This window comes from Lottia gigantea (genome assembly GCF_000327385.1).
Source record: "Lottia gigantea unplaced genomic scaffold LOTGIsca_87, whole genome shotgun sequence".
NCBI lineage: Eukaryota > Metazoa > Mollusca > Gastropoda > Lottiidae > Lottia > Lottia gigantea.
In genome coordinates, this window is record NW_008710867.1 from 982,712 (window position 1) to 1,005,399 (window position 22,688).

Genomic DNA, 22,688 nt, shown 5'->3' on the forward strand with positions numbered 1-22,688 from the left:
GGATGATTTAATTCTTGTTGGTCATGTATCAATTAAGGATTTATATGATATGACATGTTCACAAGAAAATATCAAAATACTTAACATTCCTGCATTAAAAAGAGTATTAACAATCCAATATATACGGAACATCATTTTGGTTGAGAACATCATGTATGTTCGCAAATTCTAGAGAACATATATATATATCCAATTATAATCCATTGAACATTAAGAACACCCCAGCATATTGTCAAATTCTTTACCTGCCATTGGAATTTTATTGAACATGGTAGGAACGTTGATGAACATGTTCCTAATATTTGAGAACATGTTAGAACATTTACTTGATAAATACGTTCACAATATTTAGTCAAAAATCATAACCCGATGTTCTCATTAAGCATTGGTGTGTTCTCAAGCTTATCCAAATGCAAGGAACAGCTTCATTGAGTTTTATCAGGTGGTTAAGTAGAATTTTAAGGGGATGAGATCCCTTTAAGTGTTATGGCATGGACCACACTTTAAGATGAGCTTATCAACAACACATTGACAAAATTGATCACAAAGGTTGCACTAATGACCTCCTTCAGTTAACATGTATGTATCAATAACAATGATGAGCTGTTACCTCATTTTACAATAACCTTTAAGAGTCCAAATTGTCTTTTTACGCCCTACTTCACATGCCTATGGTGTTGCACATCAAATCTCGTCACGCTCGTTGAACTTTGGATTGATTTTAATTGGTTCGTGTTGTAACATGTTGCTAATGGAAATTAAGTGAGGTCATCTTGGGCAATCGAGCTTGACCAGAAGTTGAAATATGTCAAATATTTCAATAAAATTTTGTCGTACAATACTTGGATTTGGATTCCTGCCCTTTTGCTGGTAAAATTCGTTAAAAATGAAAGATTCTTTGTTCAGTTTGGTGGATTCTTCATCACAATTTTATGGCATTAAAGTCACTTCTGCAATTTGGCACAAATTTGACAAAAGCCCTTATCACCTCGGAAATATTAACTTGTTCAATAAATAAACGTATGTGTCAATCTTATATAGACAATCTTCCATCAAAGTTTTTTTGTCGCCACAAATGCAGACCTTTACAAATCTCTTTAAATGATGTACACAGCTAGTAAGCATGGGTTAAAAAAAAATACGATAACCGATTATTGTTAATGTATCGAACCCTATATAATATTTTAGCCCAGGGCAATATGAAGTATTTACTGGGTAATAACTATACTAAAGTACATACCACTTTATCCTCAATACCCATAACATCATGGTATATTATGTCATAAGCTTGTCTGTTTATTCATCTGAGTATTCAAATTAGCTGGTCAATATGGTAATGATCTGGGCTGATACACCTTTTGAAGTCAATTTGCAAGGACTTTATCCCATTGGACATAAAATTGCAAAATACAATGGCTGATGTACCTTTTGAAGTCAATTTGCAGGAGAGCTTCAGATATCAAAAGCTAATAGTTTTTTTTAATCCCATTGAAACCCAAATATGCAGGGTTTTGTTCACATTTCTGGCCTAATAAAGTTGTGTGTTCATTGTGATAACCCCTTCCATTTGTCAGAAACGATCATAGTGGCCTTCATTATGATAAGGTGTAAAACCATTGTTAAAGTACACGTTGTTATTGCATAACTCAACAAGTATCAAGGTTGAAGCAATTAATGATTTTGTTGTCTATTGAAGAGGTTGCTTTAGTTCACCTCAATTAACTCTATTCATGCTTCAATGAATGGATGATAATAGCACGTTAAATAGGAGCAAATAGCTCAATAACATCATTGGGGGGTTATTTTACTGGCTATGGTATGAGATCCTATTTGAAAGAATTCTTCCTTAGGGAAGAAGCAGAAGACAATTTTAACTTTAAGAGTTGGTTGATTTTCAATGGCATTCTTGGTTGATTTGAGAGTTGGTTGATTTTCAATGGCATTCTTGGTTGATTTGAGAGTTGGTTGATTTTCAATGGCATTTGGTTGATTTGGAAGTTGTATGATTTTCAATGGCATTTTGTTGATTTGGAACTTGGTTGACTTTAAATGGCATTTGGTTGATTTGAGAGTTGGTTGATTTTCAATGGCATTTGGTTGATTTGGAAGTTGGTTGACTTTAAATGACATTTGGTTAATTTGGAAGTTGGTTGATTTTCAATGGTATTTTGTTAATTTGGAAGTTGGTTGATTTTCAATGGCATTTTGTTGATTTGGGAGTTGGTTGATTTTAAATGGCATTCTGGTTGTTTTGGGGAGAATGTTTATTAAGTAGCTCCCCTCCCCCCAACCACATAGAAATACCACTGTCTATTCTCTGAATGAAAATTGAGTAGTATTTGTTTCATGTAAATTTGCACTGAAAAGTTGTAGATGTTTATTTGGTTGGTCAGTATTGGACCAAGCTATTGTTTTAAGATGTGATAGGTATTTAGATAGATGACCAATGCCCTGGGGGGGACAGTCACTGATGTTCACCCTGGGGTTTGTTAGTTTTGACTGGACAGTGTACATTTAGGGTGTGAGAGAAAGTGACCACTATCAACTGACCGTGTTTGTCCACCTAACACCTTGGACTAGAAAATTTATTTATTTTTCCAACAATTTGTTTATAAGGAATCTCCATGTTGGCTGTTTTAACACATTCTGAGGCAGTGTTTTATCTTGTACACTTTAAAGCTACCTTGTGCTATATTCTCAAGACTTAAAGGGATTGTAAAGATGCTTTTTAAACTTTTTATGTGTATCAGGGACACTGAATGCTTCAATTTGCACTATTCCAATTTTCCAAACGTTTGTGGTTCTTGCAATTCCACTTAAACTAAGTGTTTGATGGAAGTCGGAAATCAGAGTTAGGAAATATTTTAAATATTTGAAAGTGCAGTTTAAGTGTTAGCTTCTATGTGGCATATGTTTACGCCATTACTACACCAATCAACCACACCATTATATTCTATGATATATATTAGTCAGGCATGATTACAGGTATTACACCAGTTCACCACTGACTCCAGTAGGTACATATCTTTATATGTGTGCATGTACACTTTCGTACAGCATATTCTTTAATTATATTGAAGTTAAAAATCTTAAGAATTGGGAATTTGAAAAAAACTTTCTTAGAAACAATTATCTAGTGAAATGTAAAATAATATTGAATTGGCAGAAAAGATAATGGTTTGGGAAATCATGATGGTGCAAAAAGAAGCTACAAGTGTCTCTTGACATTTACACAAGTGCAAGAAAAGCTCTTCAGAAACTTTTTAAAATATTCAATTTTGTCATATGGTGCATTTAATTATTTGAACAGTGATGTACTGTGAAACATGTTGTTCATTTCCAATTAAATAATGACATAGATGGACTTGGTGTACTTGATTCAATTAAATAAATATATATACTGATATACACACAATTAGTACTGTATCCATCAGTTGGTGCATTGGTAATACATGTATTGTGACTGATGTAGCAACACTTGTTACTACTCTGCTCTTGGGATTTCAACTGTGATTATAGTACGGTGTTCATCAGTTGATGAAAAGCAGGACGTAAAGCTCCATTCATTTCATTTCATTTTCCATCAGTTGATACATTAGTTATATTGTGACTGATGTAGGAACACTTACTACTACTTTGCTCTTGGGATTTCAACTTGGATTTGTGGAATAAATGTTTTGTTCTGATATACACAAATAGTAGGACGAACCCTTGTACTGTGATCAACACATATTGTTTGTAACTCTTGATGCATTCAGCACTTTAGATTATCAGCTTAATACAGTTGCGTGGATATTCTGAGATGTTGTATCAACTTGGATTGAGATCAATTGGATTATATTTAAGAATAAGTTAGCGTCATTGAAAAGAAACAAAACGCGAAAAAAAAAGGAATTGTGGTCGGAGTTTCTAATCAAGTTAGACCATCAATATTTTCTAGGATGGACTTGTTTCAATGTTTGTAATGGATATTGGTATATTTTAATTAAGGTCGTTGAATTATTGATATCACAGGAAAAAGACAATGGGGTAAGAAACTCTTTGTTGAACTTGTTTTAATGTACATTGGACTGTGTGTTGGATATGACAAAAAGATATGGTTAAGATAACACTGGACACAATTTTATACATGACAATTACTTTATCATTTATATATGATAGTTTGAGTAATGTGCCAAAAATTTACTTATGACAATTACTCTAATTGAAAATTAAGAAAGACAATATTTTGCAAGTGGCAAGTACTTGGCAAAATAAATGGCAATAATGTGCCAAAAATGCTCATTTAATAGAACAATTACCTTCTAAATAATGTGCAGAAAATTTCCATTTAATAAAACAATTACTTTATAAATAATGTGCAGAAAATTTCCATTTGATATAACAATTACTTTCTAAATAATGTGCCATAATATTCAAGAAATGACTATTAACTTTATCAAATAATGACCAATATTTCAATGGTGACAATTACTTTCATAAGTAATGTGCCATGGATAACTATTACTTAAATATATATTATATTAATGACCATTACTCTTATTTATTTAAATACTGTAGAAAATATATTAAATAATGTTACAATTACCTTAAATTAAATTACTTATTAAATTTATTTGCTTAATATTAGGTGTAACTTTACTTTAAGTAATGTGCCAAAATTACTTAAATACTTTACTTAAATATTGGATAAAAATTACTTTAAGAGCATCTGAAAGTGTAAGCCACACCTATCCCACCCCCCATTCTTTTTAAAGTTGACCTCATTCACTACTTATCAAATAGTTTATTTGTATTGGTGTGCACTTATCTAGATCTTATCTCTACTAGGTTTTCAATGCGTAAAAATGCTCTACTTAACAAGGGTAAAAATGCGTATCTAAATTTGATCTGTTGATATGTGACCCCCTTTTTATATGACCTGTCATTTAAAGATGCTGTTCCTTGACTTTTATGCAAACAGATTACGAGAATACTTGAATACTTTATTAACTATGTGGACTCTCTTAAAGGAAGTTGAATTAACAAAATTTGAAATAAACTTTATGGGCTCTCTTGAATCAAATTGATAAGAATAATTTTTTTCATGTAAGATTTTTTTTGAAATTGTCATCAAATTTTCAAATTTTTTTTTCTTAGAATTTGGGAGAAGTCACCTTTAAAACTTTATGGGAAAAACAACGCATATATAATCATATAGCATGATAAACAAAAGAATATATAACAGGCAAATCTTGAATATAAATAAAAAACATGTATAACTGGTCAGTGAATGGGCACCGAGTGGTCATTTACCTTGTAACATATACTTTACATATTTCAAATGGCCAGATTAAATGACCATCACACCAGTGTGATGAAAAGTGTGACGTCACGTCGTCGCAGGGTGACAGGTTACTTGTCATAACAGCATGACTCAGGATGTCATATCTTAACAGCTCTACTTTACTTGTATAAAAAATAAACAATGGGGTCATGTAACTGAATTGAAAATAAAGTGACTGACCCTGTTGTCTTAAAGAATTCAAATTAAAGGGATTGGCCCTGTTGTCTTAGAGAATTTAAATTAAAGGGATTAATCCTGTAGTGTAACAGAATTTCTTTGTATTGATTGGTCCTGTTTGTAACAGAATTGAAATTAAAGTAATTAGTCCATTAGTGTCTGATCAAATTAAAAAAAGATTGACCTTGTTCTGAATTAAAATTTAATTTAAAGGGATTAGTCTTATGGTGTTATACAGAATTGATTTTAAAGGAATAGACTCTGTTGTGTAAACAGCAGTAAAGTTAATGTAGCCAGCCCACACAATACCAATGAGGATAAATATTTTTTTAAATCTTGAAATTGCAATTTTCATTGAGGAATTTTGTAATCAATAATTTTGTAAATCAATATTTATTGTAAATGAATATTTATTGTAAATAAATGATTGTATAGGTAAGTTGTATCCTATTGTAACAATGGCAGAAGTTTGTTGGTTCACTGAAGATTGTAGTCATAGGAAACTAGTATACTATACTGTTAGGCCTCTTCAATTAACATTATGTTTTTCATAATGGCTACTCCCTTGCTATTATCTTCAACAGGTCAGAAACTATTATTTATTTTTACCGTGTTTCCCTGAGGCAGGTAAACCTTGTAATAAGGCAATGGGGTAATAAATAATCCTTATTTTACATTTTGTTGTGCAACTAAGAACACACCCATAATATGATAACGGGCAATCCCTCTTGTATGGAAAAGGTTGTTTTGATTGGTTAAATTTCACCGCAAAATGTAAAGCAATTGAGATAAAGTGACCCACAGTCTCACCTTTTTTTTTACTGATAAGGGCTCATGGTCATAAGGATGATGCTTTTGCATGTGTTTACTATAATGACTGTAGTGTGTTTGATGTCTACAGCTATAGTCAGTAAAACAAAGCTGTATTATATATTGGCCTATATACTATGAATGTAGAGGTGTACACCCTTGCTAGTTAATGTACATACATTGAAAACAAGGTATGTCAATATGTTACTGGTGGTATAAAAATATAAAATAGGTCGTTACACATCTGGCATTGTTATAAAAAAACTTTACAATGATTCAGGTATATAATACACCACCCTGGTTTAATATACACTTTATCGTTTAATCCATAACTATATTTTACAATGAATAACTTGGATTCTTAGTATTGCACTTACGAACTAAGTTCTTTTGCTTTTGCTTTCTTTTGATTGTACAAGAAGAACTAAGGATCGTTTGATTGAGTTTCCTTGATTTAACATGGATAACAAGTACTTGTTCAGTTGCAACACATGGATAACAATTTGAGTTCTGATGTAGCTTTCTGGTTTGTTTCGATAGCGAATGGATAAAACTTGGGATCTTTTTATTGCTCGTGGATAACAACTTAGCTTTCCATGATTACAGATGGATAACAAGTTCTGCTCATTGTCAACTAGTTTTGTGAGACCTTGTGATATAATTCTATGACTAAATGCGTCTGAGAACTTTAATGGCAGCCATATAAAATATCAAATCAATGTTTTATTGTTTCCAGCCCAGAAATCTGATCTTAGCGTGAAAAAATATCTCCATTTTTATTTGATGTACACAATTGATCAATTAGATGTGTAGTTTTTCACAGTCATGCTGTTTTTATATTTTTTTTACTCTCTGAGTAATTTAGATATTTTGCTTCATTTATTTTCTGTAGGTTATTTCACTCAATCTATGATCAGAAAGGTATATTTACAAATTTTGTTAGGATATTGCAACAAAGTTTTCTTGGTTCTATTTCCAACTCTTAAGGATCAAATTGAACAAATTTGGTTCAACAGTCATAAAGAGCTTCAGCCAGACATGACTGGAAAACTCGGTGGAATCAAAAGCCCTGAGCCAGACTGTGAAGTGTTTAGAGAAAGCCTCCATTGATTCCAGACCAAATCAAAGTGATTAAACATAAGGATTTTTTGTAGCGATGATGAAAAATAGTTTGGTCAAACATCATTTTGAAATAATTCTATCATTGTGTCTTTGTCTCATTAAAAAACGTCTGGTGGGAAAATTGCGTCTGCTCCATAACCCTTTGTAGAGGATTTTCATTAAATCTAAAAGTGACAGAAATATTTGGTGCCATTATTCATCAGCCTTGTAACCTTTAACCAGCCATAAATTCCAACATAGTCATTGTTTGCTGGTTGTTTCAGTGACAATGCTGCTGCTAATTGATTATTGCTGGTGGCATGATATACAGCTGAATTGATACATGGCTTTACAAGATGCCATGATATGCATATTGTATCACATGGTCTTTAGTACAAGGCATGTCCATCAAATATGCATACATAGAACTTGGCATCATCCAAATGCTGAAGAAAGTCCAATTGTAAACAAGACCTCCTGAATTCTGATTCTGGTTACTCTCCAGCAGGGATGAGTTTTGAGCTTGTGCTTATGTTATGCTCAGGACATAGCTTTTGATGCTTCGATCCAATCATCTCAGAATCTCAGTATTGATCACGGAAGAAGAAAGCTGCAGGATACATTTTGAGCAAAGAGCTTGGAACACGGTGCGGTGCAGATATGCTGAAAGTCTTCCAAGCCTAACCTCTGGAGGCAAATCATCCAGCAAAGCCCTCCGATCAAATTCTGATGCAGCGACAAGGTCTGTAGAGGGGCTATGAGCTCAGAGCTTGGAAAACCGTGCTGGACAGTGGTTCCGAAGGTCAACTTGGACTTAGATCTTAAGTACAATCATCTGACGATGCCCTGGGAACTTGGGAAAGTTATTAAATGTCAAGAGCTGATCTCGAAAAGAAATTAAAAATGTCCAGACAGTCTGCTTTGTGAGGGTTTTAATCATGTACATTTTGTTCTTATCGCCATGTTTTGTATGGATCAATTGGTGCCATCAGATTAGAGTCGTAAATGTCAGGCGTTTTGCAGACGGCTTTTTAAAAAAGAAAATTGTCTGTGGTACGTTTCAAATGTCCAATCTGTCTGGGTGATCTATTATACAGCTAGTTGTTTCTAAAGAGAGGTTACAGCCTTCCAGCCTTGATAAGAATGTCACCCTGTGTCCGAATTTAAATTTCTAATGATTGTCTATCAAGAGTTTTAACAGCAAGATGGTCCAATATTTATTGGTCAGAATTTTAGCTGTATTTTTTGTCATAGTTATAGCAGCCAAACAGTCCAATGTTTGCTGATCTATAATTAAGCTGCTATGTTTTCTTACAGTTTTAACAGCCAGATGGTCCAATGTTTGTTGGTCAGAATTTTAGCTGTATCAGTTGTCATAGTTGTAGCAGCCAAACAGTCCAATGTTTTCTGATCTATAATTTAGCTCCAATGTTTTTTATACAGTTTGTAAAAGCACGATTGTCCAATGTTTGTCATAGTTATAGCTGCCATATGATCTAATGTTTGCTGATCAAAATTCATGTTTGTCAAAGTTTCAGCAGAAAAACAGTACAATTTCCATCTGTTCTTACTCCATTATCTTAAGAAATGATTAATAGAAATCGGGAGGAAAAAACATTCTTTTCTGGTAGAGAAAGACGTGGTTAATTGGAAATTGCTGACAAAATTTCCCTCATTGTACACTGTATACTCTTTAGAAATGATGGAATAAAAAGTCTTTAACTGGTATAGAGAAAGACTCAGACGAATGGAAATTGCTGCAGGATTGGTGATTAATGTCACAAGAGAGGCAGACGGAAAAAATCTAATACCATTTTGATTATCTTTTTCGCGCAAGGCACGTTGACCAGACATCTATTTTAAATTCAATTCCGGAAGAAAAAAAAACAAGCCAGCCGACTAGCTCTATCAATCAATTTCTACGTATTTTCCTTTAAGAGCTTTGCCGATCGATATTGTCTGTGCAGTAGAGAAAAAATCAATACAGTCTCTTCTGTTTTCATGCCAGGAAAAGATTCGTTCTGAAGTGCATTCAGCCTTGGTTTACTTAGTTCGTTGTAGTGATTTGTACTCAATTATTTCATGCCTCTTGTTGTTTTGATGTTCAAGTCTCAAGTTTTGTGGTTGTCCAGTTTTTTTTTTTTTAGAAAAATTATGTTGGACTTGATTGGCAAATATCAAACTTATAATGAAGGAGAGAAAATTCCGAATTATCTCATGTCTGTTGTTGTTGTTTTGATGTTCAAGTCTCAAGTTTTGTGGTTGTCCAGTTTTTTTTTTTTTTTTAAATTATGTTGGACTTGATTGGCAAAAATCAAACTTATAATGAAGGAGAGAAAATTCCGAATTATCTCATGTCTGTTGTTGTTTTGATGTTCAAGTCTCAAGTTTTGTGGTTGTCCAGTTTTTTTTTTTTTAGAAAAATTATGTTGGACTTGATTGGCAAAAATCAAACTTATAATGAAGGAGAGAAAATTCCGAATTATCTCATGTCTGTTGTTGTTTTGATGTTCAAGTCTCAAGTTTTGTGGTTGTCCAGTTTTTTTTTTTTTAGAAAAATTATGTTGGACTTGATTGGCAAAAATCAAACTTATAATGAAGGAGAGAAAATTCTGAATTATCTCATGTCTGTTGTTGTTTTGATGTTCAAGTCTGAAGTTTTGTGGATATCCAGTTTTTTGGGGTTTTTTGAAGCTAAATTGGTGAACAATTATAATAAATAAAAGTATACATTCTGAATTATTTCGTTGTTGTTGTTTTGATGTTCAAGTCTCAAGTTTTGTGGATGTCCAGTGGTTTATCATAATTTGCTCATTAGTTTAGACTTTATTGGCAAACTTGCCCAAAATTGAATTTAAACAAAAGAAAGAAATTTGTTTTCAGTTGATGAGTGGTTTTATTAATTGTATCTGACTTGAATAAAATTTAATTATAAATAGGAATAGTATTTAATTGTCATGGATTTGAGTTTCATATCTTATATTTCTATAACTAATCGACTCTTGTCAAAATTTGTTAATACGCTGAACTTGAGGAAAGAATTCAATAAACTTGACAGAATTTCCTATAGAAAGTATTTCAGTGCTGATTTATTGATTCCAGTTCAATATTTGACTAATTGCAAATAAATTAAATCTAAAATATAAACTTGAAGGTAATTTGTAAATCCAAATTTTTGTTTTAATTCAATTACCAAAGAATGGAGAATAATTTATTAATCCTGTTTCAAAGTTCAAATCAAATTTTACTGGTCACAAAAAAAACCAAAGTAAAAATTATTTCATAATCATGTCCGTTAAATATTAATGGAATCCTTCCAAATAAAATTGATAAGCTCTAATAAGTTCGCCATTTTATATCATTTATGCAGCAAACGAGAGAAATATTCCAAGTATACTTCCGTACTTTCCATGATTTGAATCAAAATGGCTGCTAGATGGATAGCAACCAATATATTTATGTTGCAGACACATAATTCTCATTTTTGCTATTCTATCCGATAAACTGATAGGTTTCATTTGTTTATTCCATCTATGAAATGCAATTCTTCAATGGAACAGACAATAGTACGTATATAAAGCCCAAAAACAAAATGGCTGATAAATGCATAGCAACCAGTAGGCTACTCTTTGATGTTCATAACATTTATTATATTTACGTTCAATAGATTGGTTTACTTTTTTCTTCTTTTGTACGTAAACTAAAAGCGGCATTTCTGCAAGGAATCGAGCAGCAGTGAGTGCAGCACGCACAAAAAGTAAAATGGCCGCTCTGTGATTATATATTATTATGGCGTAGACGGATGGAATTATAAATCGGTCTATCGTTGACAGACTCAATTTAAATAAATTTGACACGAAGAAAAAAACTCTTGTCTGCGACTGGGTATATATTTTAACATATATTTTATTACTCCAGACGATTTCAGTCCATACTGCATTAACGATTTATGTCCCTCGGAAATAATAGTTGGACTTGTTTACAGGTTCGGTTTACTGTGTCTCTTTTGCATGGCAAGGACGAGCGAGAGAGACATTAAAAAATATCATGTTTGCAGACATCATTATGATTGCCATATATACTTTATTCCTCTAGACTGCTTTTAGTCCGTACTACATTAACAACTCCGCTCTATCTATTGGATTTGATGGTTTCACTTGTTTCTAAGGTCAGTTACAGTATGGTTATTTTTTACTTTTTTATTGAACTACTGGCGGCTTTTCACTTTGTTTGAAAAAACTTTGAAACTGTATTTGAAATATTTAATACTTATAAACTGGCTTTATGACTCTTATAGAATTGTTTTTTTAGGGTAAATGCTACATGTAATAAAAATGACAGTGTTTTGATGTCTTGAGATATTTTTATGACTTATATTAAAGATTTTAAAATGTACAATTTAATTTAGTTTAAAGGTATTTAACAGTGTTGAAATTTCTCTAGGATATAGTTTGTTAAATTTTACTAAATACTGTTGTCGAAAATATCCAATTAAATCTTAAAGAGCCTCTGATTTCTGAAGTTTCGTACAGATTATGAAATTTTTATTAATCTTGATCTGATCTAGTTCTTTTCAATAATTTCAATTCAGAATTATTTATAACTTGATATAAATATTCAAATGTTGGTTTTACGGGAAATATATCAGAATGAATTCAATATAAAAATTCAATGCAGAATTTTTTCTCATCAATTTTTTCATATATTCAAAAAATTCAGAATATCCTTTTTGAACTACTATCAGATTTGACTGGTAAATAAAATATTATCAACAGCCCTGTGGTAAACATCAGAAAGAAATCTGTGTTTGATATCCACGTTTTTGATGAACTCATAAAATATTGAGTAGTCTGGAGTCTGATTACGTTTGCTTAAAAAGAGTTAAAAGGTTTTCCGTGAAATCATTCGATATTTTTTTTAGTTTTCATATAATAATATAACATAATAAAGTCAAAACAAAAATAGTGGAAAAAATTAGCAACTATATTGCTAAATGTCTGTCAAATGTTTTGTACTTTGTTTTTTTTAGTTTGAAGTGGTCTTATAAGCAAGTTTTATAGTTAACTTTATGTAAATTGCAATTAAATTGCTTGATTTTAGACTGGTTTTAATAGCAAGTTTGATTGTCATTGCTATCAGTAAATTGCAACAATATTGCCCATGGTTTTAATAGCAAGTTTTATTGTCACGTTATGTGTAGATTAGTTGGAATGGAGAGGTTTGATTGTAAATTGGCCACCAACTGCAGCCATGTTGATCATGTGACTTGTGTGACCTTAAGTGACCTCTGTACCACTGACCAATATAATGCTCCCAGTCTGAATACCACATGTACGACTGTACAATAGATCTACCAAGCTTTTCTGTATACGTCTCTTGATTTTCTTTGTATTAAATGGGTGGATGTTAAACTCTAATTCATCTCATGTCCTCAAAATTTCATTTCATTAAATTAACAAATTATGAAACAGTTATATACAGCATTTAAACATTTCATTTCATTTGCTTAAAATTAAAAATTTATTTCACGTGATTAAAATTCCATTCAAAAATTAAGAGTCCAAAAAAATTATTTAAAGCATTAAACATTTCTTTTCCTTTGCTTAATATTTCAATCCATAAATCTCAATTTCATTTCGTTTAATTAATAAGGTCCTTAATAGTTATTTTGATAATTAAAAGTCTATTTCATTTCATTCAATTAATTAGGTCCAAAACAGTTATTTTGATAATTAAAAGTCTATTTCATTTCATTAAATTAATTAGGTTCAAAACAGTTATTTTGATAATTAAAAGTCTATTTCATTTCATTAAATTAATTACGTTCAAAACAGTTATTTTGATAATTAAAAGTCTATTTCATTTCATTAAATTAATTACGTTCAAAACAGTTATTTTGATAATTAAAAGTCTATTTCATTTCATTAAATTAATTAGGTTCAAAACAGTTATTTTGATAATTAAAAGTCTATTTCATTTCATTAAATTAATTAGGTTCAAAACAGTTATTTTGATAATTAAAAGTCAATTTCATTTCATAAAATTAATTAGGTCCTTAATAGTTATTTTGATAATTAAAAGTCTATTTCATTTCATAAAATTAATTAGGTTCAAAACAGTTATTTTGATAATTAAAAGTCAATTTCATTTCATTAAATTAATTAGGTTCAAAATAGGTATTTTGATAATTAAAAGTCTATTTCATTAACACCAAAAAGTGTAAGTAATTATTCAAACTATATATATATTGTATTTACGTAATGAAGTCTAAAGTAAAAATAAAAATTTATTTCTTTTCATACTGCTATTTATTTCATAAAACTTTATTTCGTATCACTAATCATTCTAGTACAAACTATAAAACATTATTTCTTTCAACCAGCGCAGTTCAGTGCATAAAAAGCAATAGAATTATGAATTATAACATATTTTACATATTTTTATAAATGTGTCACAAACTATGTTAAGTCCTAAAAAAAACAATCAAATGAAATGTTTTTCAAGAAAAATGCATAAATATAACTGCAACTGTCATTTTATTTTAGGGAAAAAAAAATGAAAATGATAATGTAGTCTGCTCTATTTTTTTCATAAATAAGAAATAAGATTAAAGTTGGATAGGAAACAAATGAAAATAATGTATTTTTCACTAAAAATCTCAATGTTACGACCTAGCTTAGAGCAAAAATGTGATTTCATTTGTTGAAACAGCATTGTGGAACCCAATACTAAGCGCTTTATTTTGTGGTGACCCTCCAGGGCTGCAGAGCTCTCCTAGAGCAAAAAATTTGCTCAGAAATTATGCAACATTAACAGGTGTAGGGAAAAATCTAAATTAGTTTAAAATAAGTCGCAATCCAACTTTAACTCGTATTTTTGAATTGCATATAACTGTCAAGGTTTTCTTTCAATTTCTTTGAAAAACTCACAAAATTATGAAGTTAAAAACGCATTCTCCTAAAATATGATGTAGAATATTGCCTTGAGCAAGACGGTGAATAAAATGAATAATTAAGATGCCTTTACACCAATACATCATTAAAGATCCCCAGATAGTTGAAAAAACATATAAATATTCCCTCATTGTACACTGCATATAAGGTGTAGAACAATAGGCCATAAAAGTATATTTCATTTCATTGACTCTCGAACTGTAGTATATGGAATACCATGGGACAAAAAGACTCAAATTCATTTCATTTCATTAAGCCAATAAGCAAACTCTATTTCATTTCATTAGCTCAAATTAATGCAAACCATGGGACAAAAAATTCCATTTCATTAACACAATAAGGAAACTCTATTTCATTTCATATCCCCAATATTATAAGGAAACTATATTTCACTTGTGAGTCCAAAAAAGGACAAAAAACTCCATTTCATTTTATTTCAGGTGTAGTGTGTTAATAGATTCGATTGAATAATTTTATCTATGAAATATTTGGGGTACATATATTAGAATTGTTGATATATTCGGCCTAGAGCAATTCACTAGTTATTAGCCATATATTTGGACAACTTTACTATTTTCTTTAATCTGTTCTGGACTACGATAACGCAAAACATTTAGTGAATAGTCAACTCAATAAATCTTGGCCATAATCAAGTGAAAGTTAATGCAAAATCTCCATAATGAAGTTAGTGGAAATATTCTTGTCCATAATGAATTGAACATATTCTTGTGCAATAATGAATTGAACATATTCTTGTCCATAATGAATTGAACATATTCTTGTCCTTAATGAATTGAACATATTCTTGTCCATAATGAATTGAACATATTCTTGTCCATAATGAATTGAACATATTCTTGTGCAATAATGAATTGAACATATTCTTGTGCAATAATGAATTGAACATATTCTTGTCCATAATGAATTGAACATATTCTTGTCCATAATGAATTGAACATATTCTGAGCAATAATGAATTGAACATATTCTTGTGCAATAATGAAGTTAACATTCTTTTCAATAATGAAGTTAACATTCTTTTCAATAATGAAGTTAACATTCTTTTCAATAATGAAGTTAACATTCTTTTCAATAATGAAGTTAACATTCTTTTCAATAATGAAGTTAACATTCTTTTCAATAATGAAGTTAACATTCTTTGTAATAAGAAGTCCACTTATAGTCCTCCGTGAATGCCCTAATGATGTGAAAGTCCAGGCAATGATAATTCAAGTTGATAGGTAGCAGATTGGCTGGAGACTGTCATTTTTTTCTGGTAATGGATGAATAATGGTTGTCGTCTGTACGAACGGCAATATGTCGCATATTTAATCATAAGTTACTATGACTCGAGACATCTTTTTAATTTCTCATTGTCAAATTTATCCTGGCAGCCATCTTGAATTCCCTTTTGGAAATTCTGGTATTTTTTTTCCCACAAACTTATAGGTAACAAATTATCAAAGAAGCTTTAAATGAGGAGTTCAGTGGTTGAACAGTGACATCAGGTGTTTGAGAGACATGTGTTCCAACTCACAAGAAACATGGTTGATGGAGGTATATGGTGGGATTGGTCAGAATTTTTCAAGAGGGGGCATTGAACCAAAAAAAAATGGATAATATCTTCAATAGTCTAATCTTGTTGGGTGTAAAACTCCATTCTAATGCTTTAATGTGTAATCAATAGTAAAAGCAATAAGTGGAATTAGGTTGAAGAATGTGTATTTAATATCCTTGAGGTACCTTATTGATTGGTACCGTTACTATTAATAGTATCTTTAGTTAGTGAAGCATAAATAGTTGTCAACCTCTTTACCCTGGATCAATTTACCGCATAGACCAGTAATACGGTACAGTGGTGTCCTTTCCCCCTCCTCCCTAAGGGTAAGGTGCTGTTTGCCCACTTGACAATTCTGTCAGTGGCTCCTACTAGTCCCCTCTCCCTAATGATTAATAGAAACACCACTCGTGGAGTACCATCCATCATTATTCAATCTTACCTATTAAAAATGGATGTTGGTCCAAAATCACCATTCTAGTACTGCATCATTTTGGCTCGTAATTACATCGAAATCAAAGCTCTTGCTACATACACACCTATAAAAAAGAAACATCAGGTTATGAGTGACCATAAAACAAGTTTCAACGCAAAAAAAAAGAATAACACATATTTTATTGGCTCGAGAAATCATCGTTTCACCTTCGGAACGATTAACTGTCTCTTCACAAGAACAGATGCGCTAAAAAAAATTCTGTAATTCAATCAGATTCAAAAAAGTGTCTCTTGAGCACTAACCAAAGTGAGAAATGTGTCTCAATTATCCAGACGTGTGAAATAAAATTTATTGGAATCTAATTGCTCGACTGCTGTCTTTTTTAACGCCTGATTTGTCGCATTGCTTGGAAGATTCTGATGTATGTGGTCCCAAAGGACAGCCATATTTTCTTGTCATTGCTCATCTTCCTTATGGATTGTTAGTTCTTCCACCTTTATTGGAAAAAATCTCATCTCGAGCTGCTTTTACAAGTTTCGGATTTCGGAGGTTAACTTTCCAATATGAGGAACAAAGGTGTTTGAGCAAAGTAAGGGATGATTTTTTAATATCCAAACAATCGAACTGAAGTTATTTTAGGGTGTTGACACAATAAGGTCTTGTTAGTTAGTCCATCTTAAAATTTTTGAGAATTCAGATGCTACACTTGAAGCTTTTGAGAGTTTTTCTGGTTTTGGTTTTCACCACCTTTGACCGTCTGCTTGTACATTCTTGGATCTGTACAATTTGATCTCTTACTAGGAAATAAGGTGCATCTTAAAGATCAGAAAGTTTGATGCTGCCGGGCCTGGTATTAGTGTACACCACCTTTGACCGTCTGCTAGTACAGTCTTGCATCTGTACTAGATTGATAGTGAAATTAGGTCGAGTGCTAAGTGTAAAAGTCGTTTAAGGTGAACCCCTGTCATACTGGAGAGATAAAGTCATTTATCAATTGTAAACCAACAGTTATCTACTATATAAGTTGTTCTGTACAGGCCATTTACAACCAATATTGTGTTTAAAGTTGTTGTCCCAGAAGACCATTTATAACCAATGTTTTATTTAAAGTGACTGACCCTACAAACATTGTGTTTCTCCCAACGGATCATTTACAATCAACTTTGCCTAAGTTTAAAGCGATTGTCCCAAGTCAAAAACGAATTTGCCTAGTTAATACAGGGGAACAATGATTTTAATGAACAATTTGCCAAAGTCTTTCTTATTTCTGTGGGATGCATAGCAACACATTGCAATTGTTTTAATGATAAATTGTTGGTTTTCCAAAAGTTTTAATAAAATTTGGCCAAATATTTTGTATTAGAGGTCAGTTATTATAATTTTTACCACTGAAATGCATTGAAGATGTTAAAAAACAAAGAAGATTCCAAATTTTACATAACCAACACTTTGGCTATTTCATTTCAAGTAAAGTATAGTGAATTTTCGATTATTTTTGATGAAAATTTGGCCAAATAGTTTGTAATAGAGGTCAGTTATATTCACAAGCGATATTCATAATTTTTACCACTGAAATGCATTGAAGATGTCAAAAATCAAAAGAAAAATACAAATTTCAAACTATCAATGCTTCAATTACTTCATTTCTAGCAAATTGTAGTGAATTTTCTATTATTTTTGAATAAAATTTGGCCAAATAGCTTAAAATAGAGGTCAGTTATATTCGACAGTTATCAGTGCAATCTAATGGAATGCAAGTTAAATAGGTCACGGAAGAGTCCATTATCAACTGTAAGGGAAGAAATAGTGTGTCTGTTTCATCAATAATTAGGCCAAGAATGCCAGAAAGATGTAATAAAAATTCTGCGATTGTCAGGAGTAAAGTCAGAAATTGTGCCAAATGATATTTTTGTGCTCTCCTCTTTAGGAGGTCATTAAATCAAATTGTTTTTGTTTAGAGAGTATATAAGTATCAGGCTATTAAATAGTTTATCTTGTTGTAAACTAGATTTTTTCTTTCGTAGTAAACAAAATGAAAATAAATTCAGTTGCTTTTAAAAATGACTAACCAAATTGGTCGCCAAAGACTTACTTAAATTCTACAAATTGGAATTGAAAATAAATTCTATTTTGTTGTTTTGTTTTTATAAAACATTTCTTCATACAATTAAATTTACTAAATAGGCTATAATCGTAACTAATGTAGAGTTAGGGTAGTGAACATTAGCATCTTAAAAGCACATGCCATGGCATCAGAAATATGCTTACTTTAAGGTGAATTTGAGCAAATGATGCCCCATGATGAAAAGAAATAGAGTGATTTAGTAGGCCTAGATGCGGTTTATTGTAAGGCCAAAATTTAGGTTTGTTTCTCAATGCTTAACTACTGTAGAAAATAATTTCATTTCAATGACTAAGATATGAGGGAAATCTAAGGAAATGTAAGTCAGGGGAAAGTTATCACTATAAATGGAAGAGAATAAGGTCAAAGTTTAATAATGTTCGTTTGTCATTGCTTGTCTTTTTATTTAAATGATTGAAAACTTAAGAAATTAGGAAGAAATATTGACAGTTATATATGAGGGTAAAGTTAATGTCTGCTTCCAGTTTAAGCTGATATTGCAAACAGAAGGCATGCATTTTATAACTGCTGTGTGGGCGTGTATCTTAAATGTATTAGGGTCTTGTGTTATTTTATCATTTTATGCCTGCCTATAAATATAAACTGCTGTGTGGGTGTATATCATGTTTGGATTATATAAACGTCAATATTAATTCCTGTTTTTTGTGTCTTTTCAGGTTGCTACACCCACTAAATCTGGCGTATTTGCCATTTCAACATTTTATAACTCAGGTATTCTTATTATCACTCTTCATCCAGTTTCATTATGAGTGGACCAAGTAAAAGTTATCTCCCTTCTCAGCGCATGATGCCTACCTATACCACAGTATCACCACCTCGGGAAGAGACAAAGGCATCCACCACCAGTGACTATAGCTACGAAGCCTCAGATGGTCCGAAAACTACCTCCCCAGCTCTGCCCTCACCATATTCAAGAATTCAGGAGAGTCCGAAAACTGTGGCAGAGCTTGCTTACTCACGAATTCAGGAAAGTCCAAAAACAGTTGCAGAGTTGGCTTATTCCCGTATTCAAGAATTTCCATACGGGATAAGTGGTGTTCCCATGCCATCATATAATTACAACAGTGAGCTTTATAATTATGTGTCCAACGGGTTCCCGAGAAAATCCCGAATGTGTAGTTATTGTGGTAAAGTTTTCACCAGATCTACCACCCGGCGTTACCATGAGAAACGCTGTCCTCTACTGCGGGCTGCAGGAAGTTTGATGTCCAACAATACAGACAATCAACAGCGAACTAAACCAGAACCTAAACCATTCTCAACAAATACCTCTTTTCCCATAGCCGCAGTCAATTCTCACAGCCCTTTTTATGGTGGATTTCCTGCCTCGCTATACCATGCTACCTCAACAAATAGTCTGGACCAAAACCGAAATGCTCTAAATAGCATTAAAATAGAACCTCAGGAACGAAAGGAACCACAGAACGGTCGAACATCTCGGGATGCCAGTCTGGATCCTCCATCAACCAGGATGACGCCAGATTCTGAAAATCGTCAGATGTTTACACCAACACCGACCAACAATTCACCGGAATCCATGGTGTCTAGGGGAAGGAACTCTTCTTCACCCGTTGGCGAGGATCAAGATAGGGACAAGTTCAGAAATTCGGATCGATCATTGGACCACAAAACAGATACCTCAAATTCTGTATTTAAGTATGATGAGGCGTCCCATTTACAAGGACGACCTTACAGTCACTCAGGGACAGCGCTAATGGGCGCTGAAAAAGACGAGGAAGATGGAGAGCGGCGCGACTCCATCTTGGTGGACACTGGACAAAATCTATTTCCATGTAGAGATTCTGCGGAGAGGAGCAGAAGCGGACTAGGAAATGGTGGAAATGAGTTCTCAGGGATTACTCAGGGTTCAAATGAAGACAATGAACTAGGGGAGATAACCTCAAATAAAAATAGGACTGATAAACAGTGTGGTTTGTGCGGCAAAGTTTTTAGTAACGTGCAAGAGCTGGAGGCTCATGAACAATTACATACCAGTCACAAACCCTACGCTTGTCGATTTTGTGGAGAAAGATTTTCTAAAGTCTCGATAAGGATCTCTCACGAGCGCATTCATATGGGCGAGAAGCCATACGTGTGCGCCATTTGTGGATTAACCTTCACTCGGAAATATAGTGTGAGAGTGCACATGAGAAGAAAGCATGTGGATGGAGCTTGTTTGTGCAGATACTGCGGGAAGACGACCTTTGATTTGCAAAGCTTGAAAGACCATTTGCTGAGTCACGATCTCCCAAAAGCTGAAAAAGATTCACTGAACTACCTCAACATCAATGGTGAGAAAGATGATCTACCAGATGAAGAAGATTCCAATGAGAACTCTATGTCATCTGACAACAACGAAGAGGAATTTAACGGGGAACCAGCTGCTACACCTGAAGCTGTTGAAGTTTCAACCCAATCAAAAGACAAAGAATGGTGCCGTCTGTGTGAAAAAGATATTCCCAAGTCCTTTCTTCGATATCATGAAAGAATGCATGCGGATCAGAAGCCATTTGAGTGTCCATTGTGTAAGAAGCGTTTTGGATACAAGAACAACATGAAGAGCCACATGAAGCTTCATGCTGGAATCAAACCATATCAATGCCACATCTGTGGCGCAAAGTTCACACGTGGCTCCACCCTCAGAAGACATGCTAGACGACACGGCATAGTAACTGACAGCGTTTGGGACTTCTTCACCCAGAAGCAAGGCAAGATGGGAGCACCAAGAGATGTCTCTCCCTCAGCCAGATCCAAACAAGATGAGAATTCAGGAGATGTAAGCAGTACTAGACCAGGTCCCGAATCATCATTGGTACTGCCTGACAGTTCTCACAACTATGATCTAGCATCTTTAAGTGCGAGTGCTGCTAATGCTCTGTATGCTGGCTACAGCTCACTGACTTCGCTACCTCACGGCTTGTATCCGCCGTATTCATCTACCTCTTTACTGCAGTATGCCACCAGCTACAACCCCTCTACTTCAGCTCTAGTGCAATCTGACGCCCTCAATCTAAGCGTCAGTCCAGCTCCACATCACTTCTCCTCGAAAATTAAACTCCTTGACAACACAATGGATGACATGGGTCCCAAATCTACCATGGAAACAGATGACGTAACTCCAGAAAGTCCATCGGAAGCAAAACCAGGATGCCGTAACATGGGAATCCAGGTTAAAACCTGCTGTGGTGCTGATGCTAAGGGAATATTGGATTCCTCGTATGATCTACGCATGCTGAGTCCCTCAAGTTTTGAAAGTAGTGGCTCAGTTGCTACGAGTCCATCGCTATCCTCAGGAACGGAGACCCTGATGAACGAAACATTATCCAGTCTTTTGACCTCCGGCAAGATGTTTCGTTGTAGCCACTGTTACAGTTTTTTTGCTGAGTATGCAATGTATAGGATTCATCAGAAGTTACACGCCAGAGACGTGGCACACCCTTTCATGTGCCCATCTTGTGGGGAAGATTGCTATGATAGAATGTACTTTTCTCTGCACTTGGCAGAACATTTAAAATAATCGGGTACTTGTTGAACTGTATTGTTGTGTTTTCCTTTGTACATAATTTATATCTATGATGGATTTTAATCGGGTCATTGCCAGTGTTACTCTTACATGTTAATCAGGTCAATACTAGTGTTGTTCTTAGTGTTAATCAGGTCATTTCTAGTGTTAATCGGGTCAATGCTAGTGTTACTCTTTCATGTTATATCATTCAGGTCATGCTTGGCATTAATCAGGTCAATGCTAGTGTTATTTCTTATTGTTAACTGGGTCAATTCCAGTGTTGTTCCTTATTAACTGGGTCAATGTTAGTGTTATCTGGGTCAACACTAGAGTTAACTGGGTCAATTCCAGTGTTGTTCCTAATTAACTGGGTCAATGCTAATGTTAATTTTTATTGTTAAATGGGTCAATTCTAGTGTTGAATGGGAGATTGTTAGTGTTATTCATATTTAGTGTTACACTATTAGGAAACTTTAATATATTATGAGTATGTTAACACTGTATAGTGTTGGTAAAGGGTTAACACTAGCGTTCACTGAATCCTAGAAATTATGCCTTGTTAAGCTTTGCTTTTAAACTGCACTACCATTATATAAACCATTCTACCTTGCTCATAATAAGAAAGAAAACCTACAGGAGAATTTTGAGAAGGATATTCAGGGAAACTCTTATATGTGAA

General features: G+C 33.1%; 1 protein-coding gene across 1 annotated transcript; it reads left to right on the forward strand.

Annotated features, from left to right (window-relative positions):
• Positions 1-20,431: 20,431 nt before the first annotated feature.
• Positions 20,432-22,018, forward strand: LOTGIDRAFT_83346 (hypothetical protein; the record flags this gene model as incomplete). Its single annotated transcript, XM_009067930.1, has 3 exons — positions 20,432-20,741; positions 20,910-21,184; positions 21,851-22,018. Coding segments are annotated over 3 exons (753 nt in total), but the record flags the coding sequence as incomplete, so codon positions are not given.
• Positions 22,019-22,688: the final 670 nt, after the last annotated feature.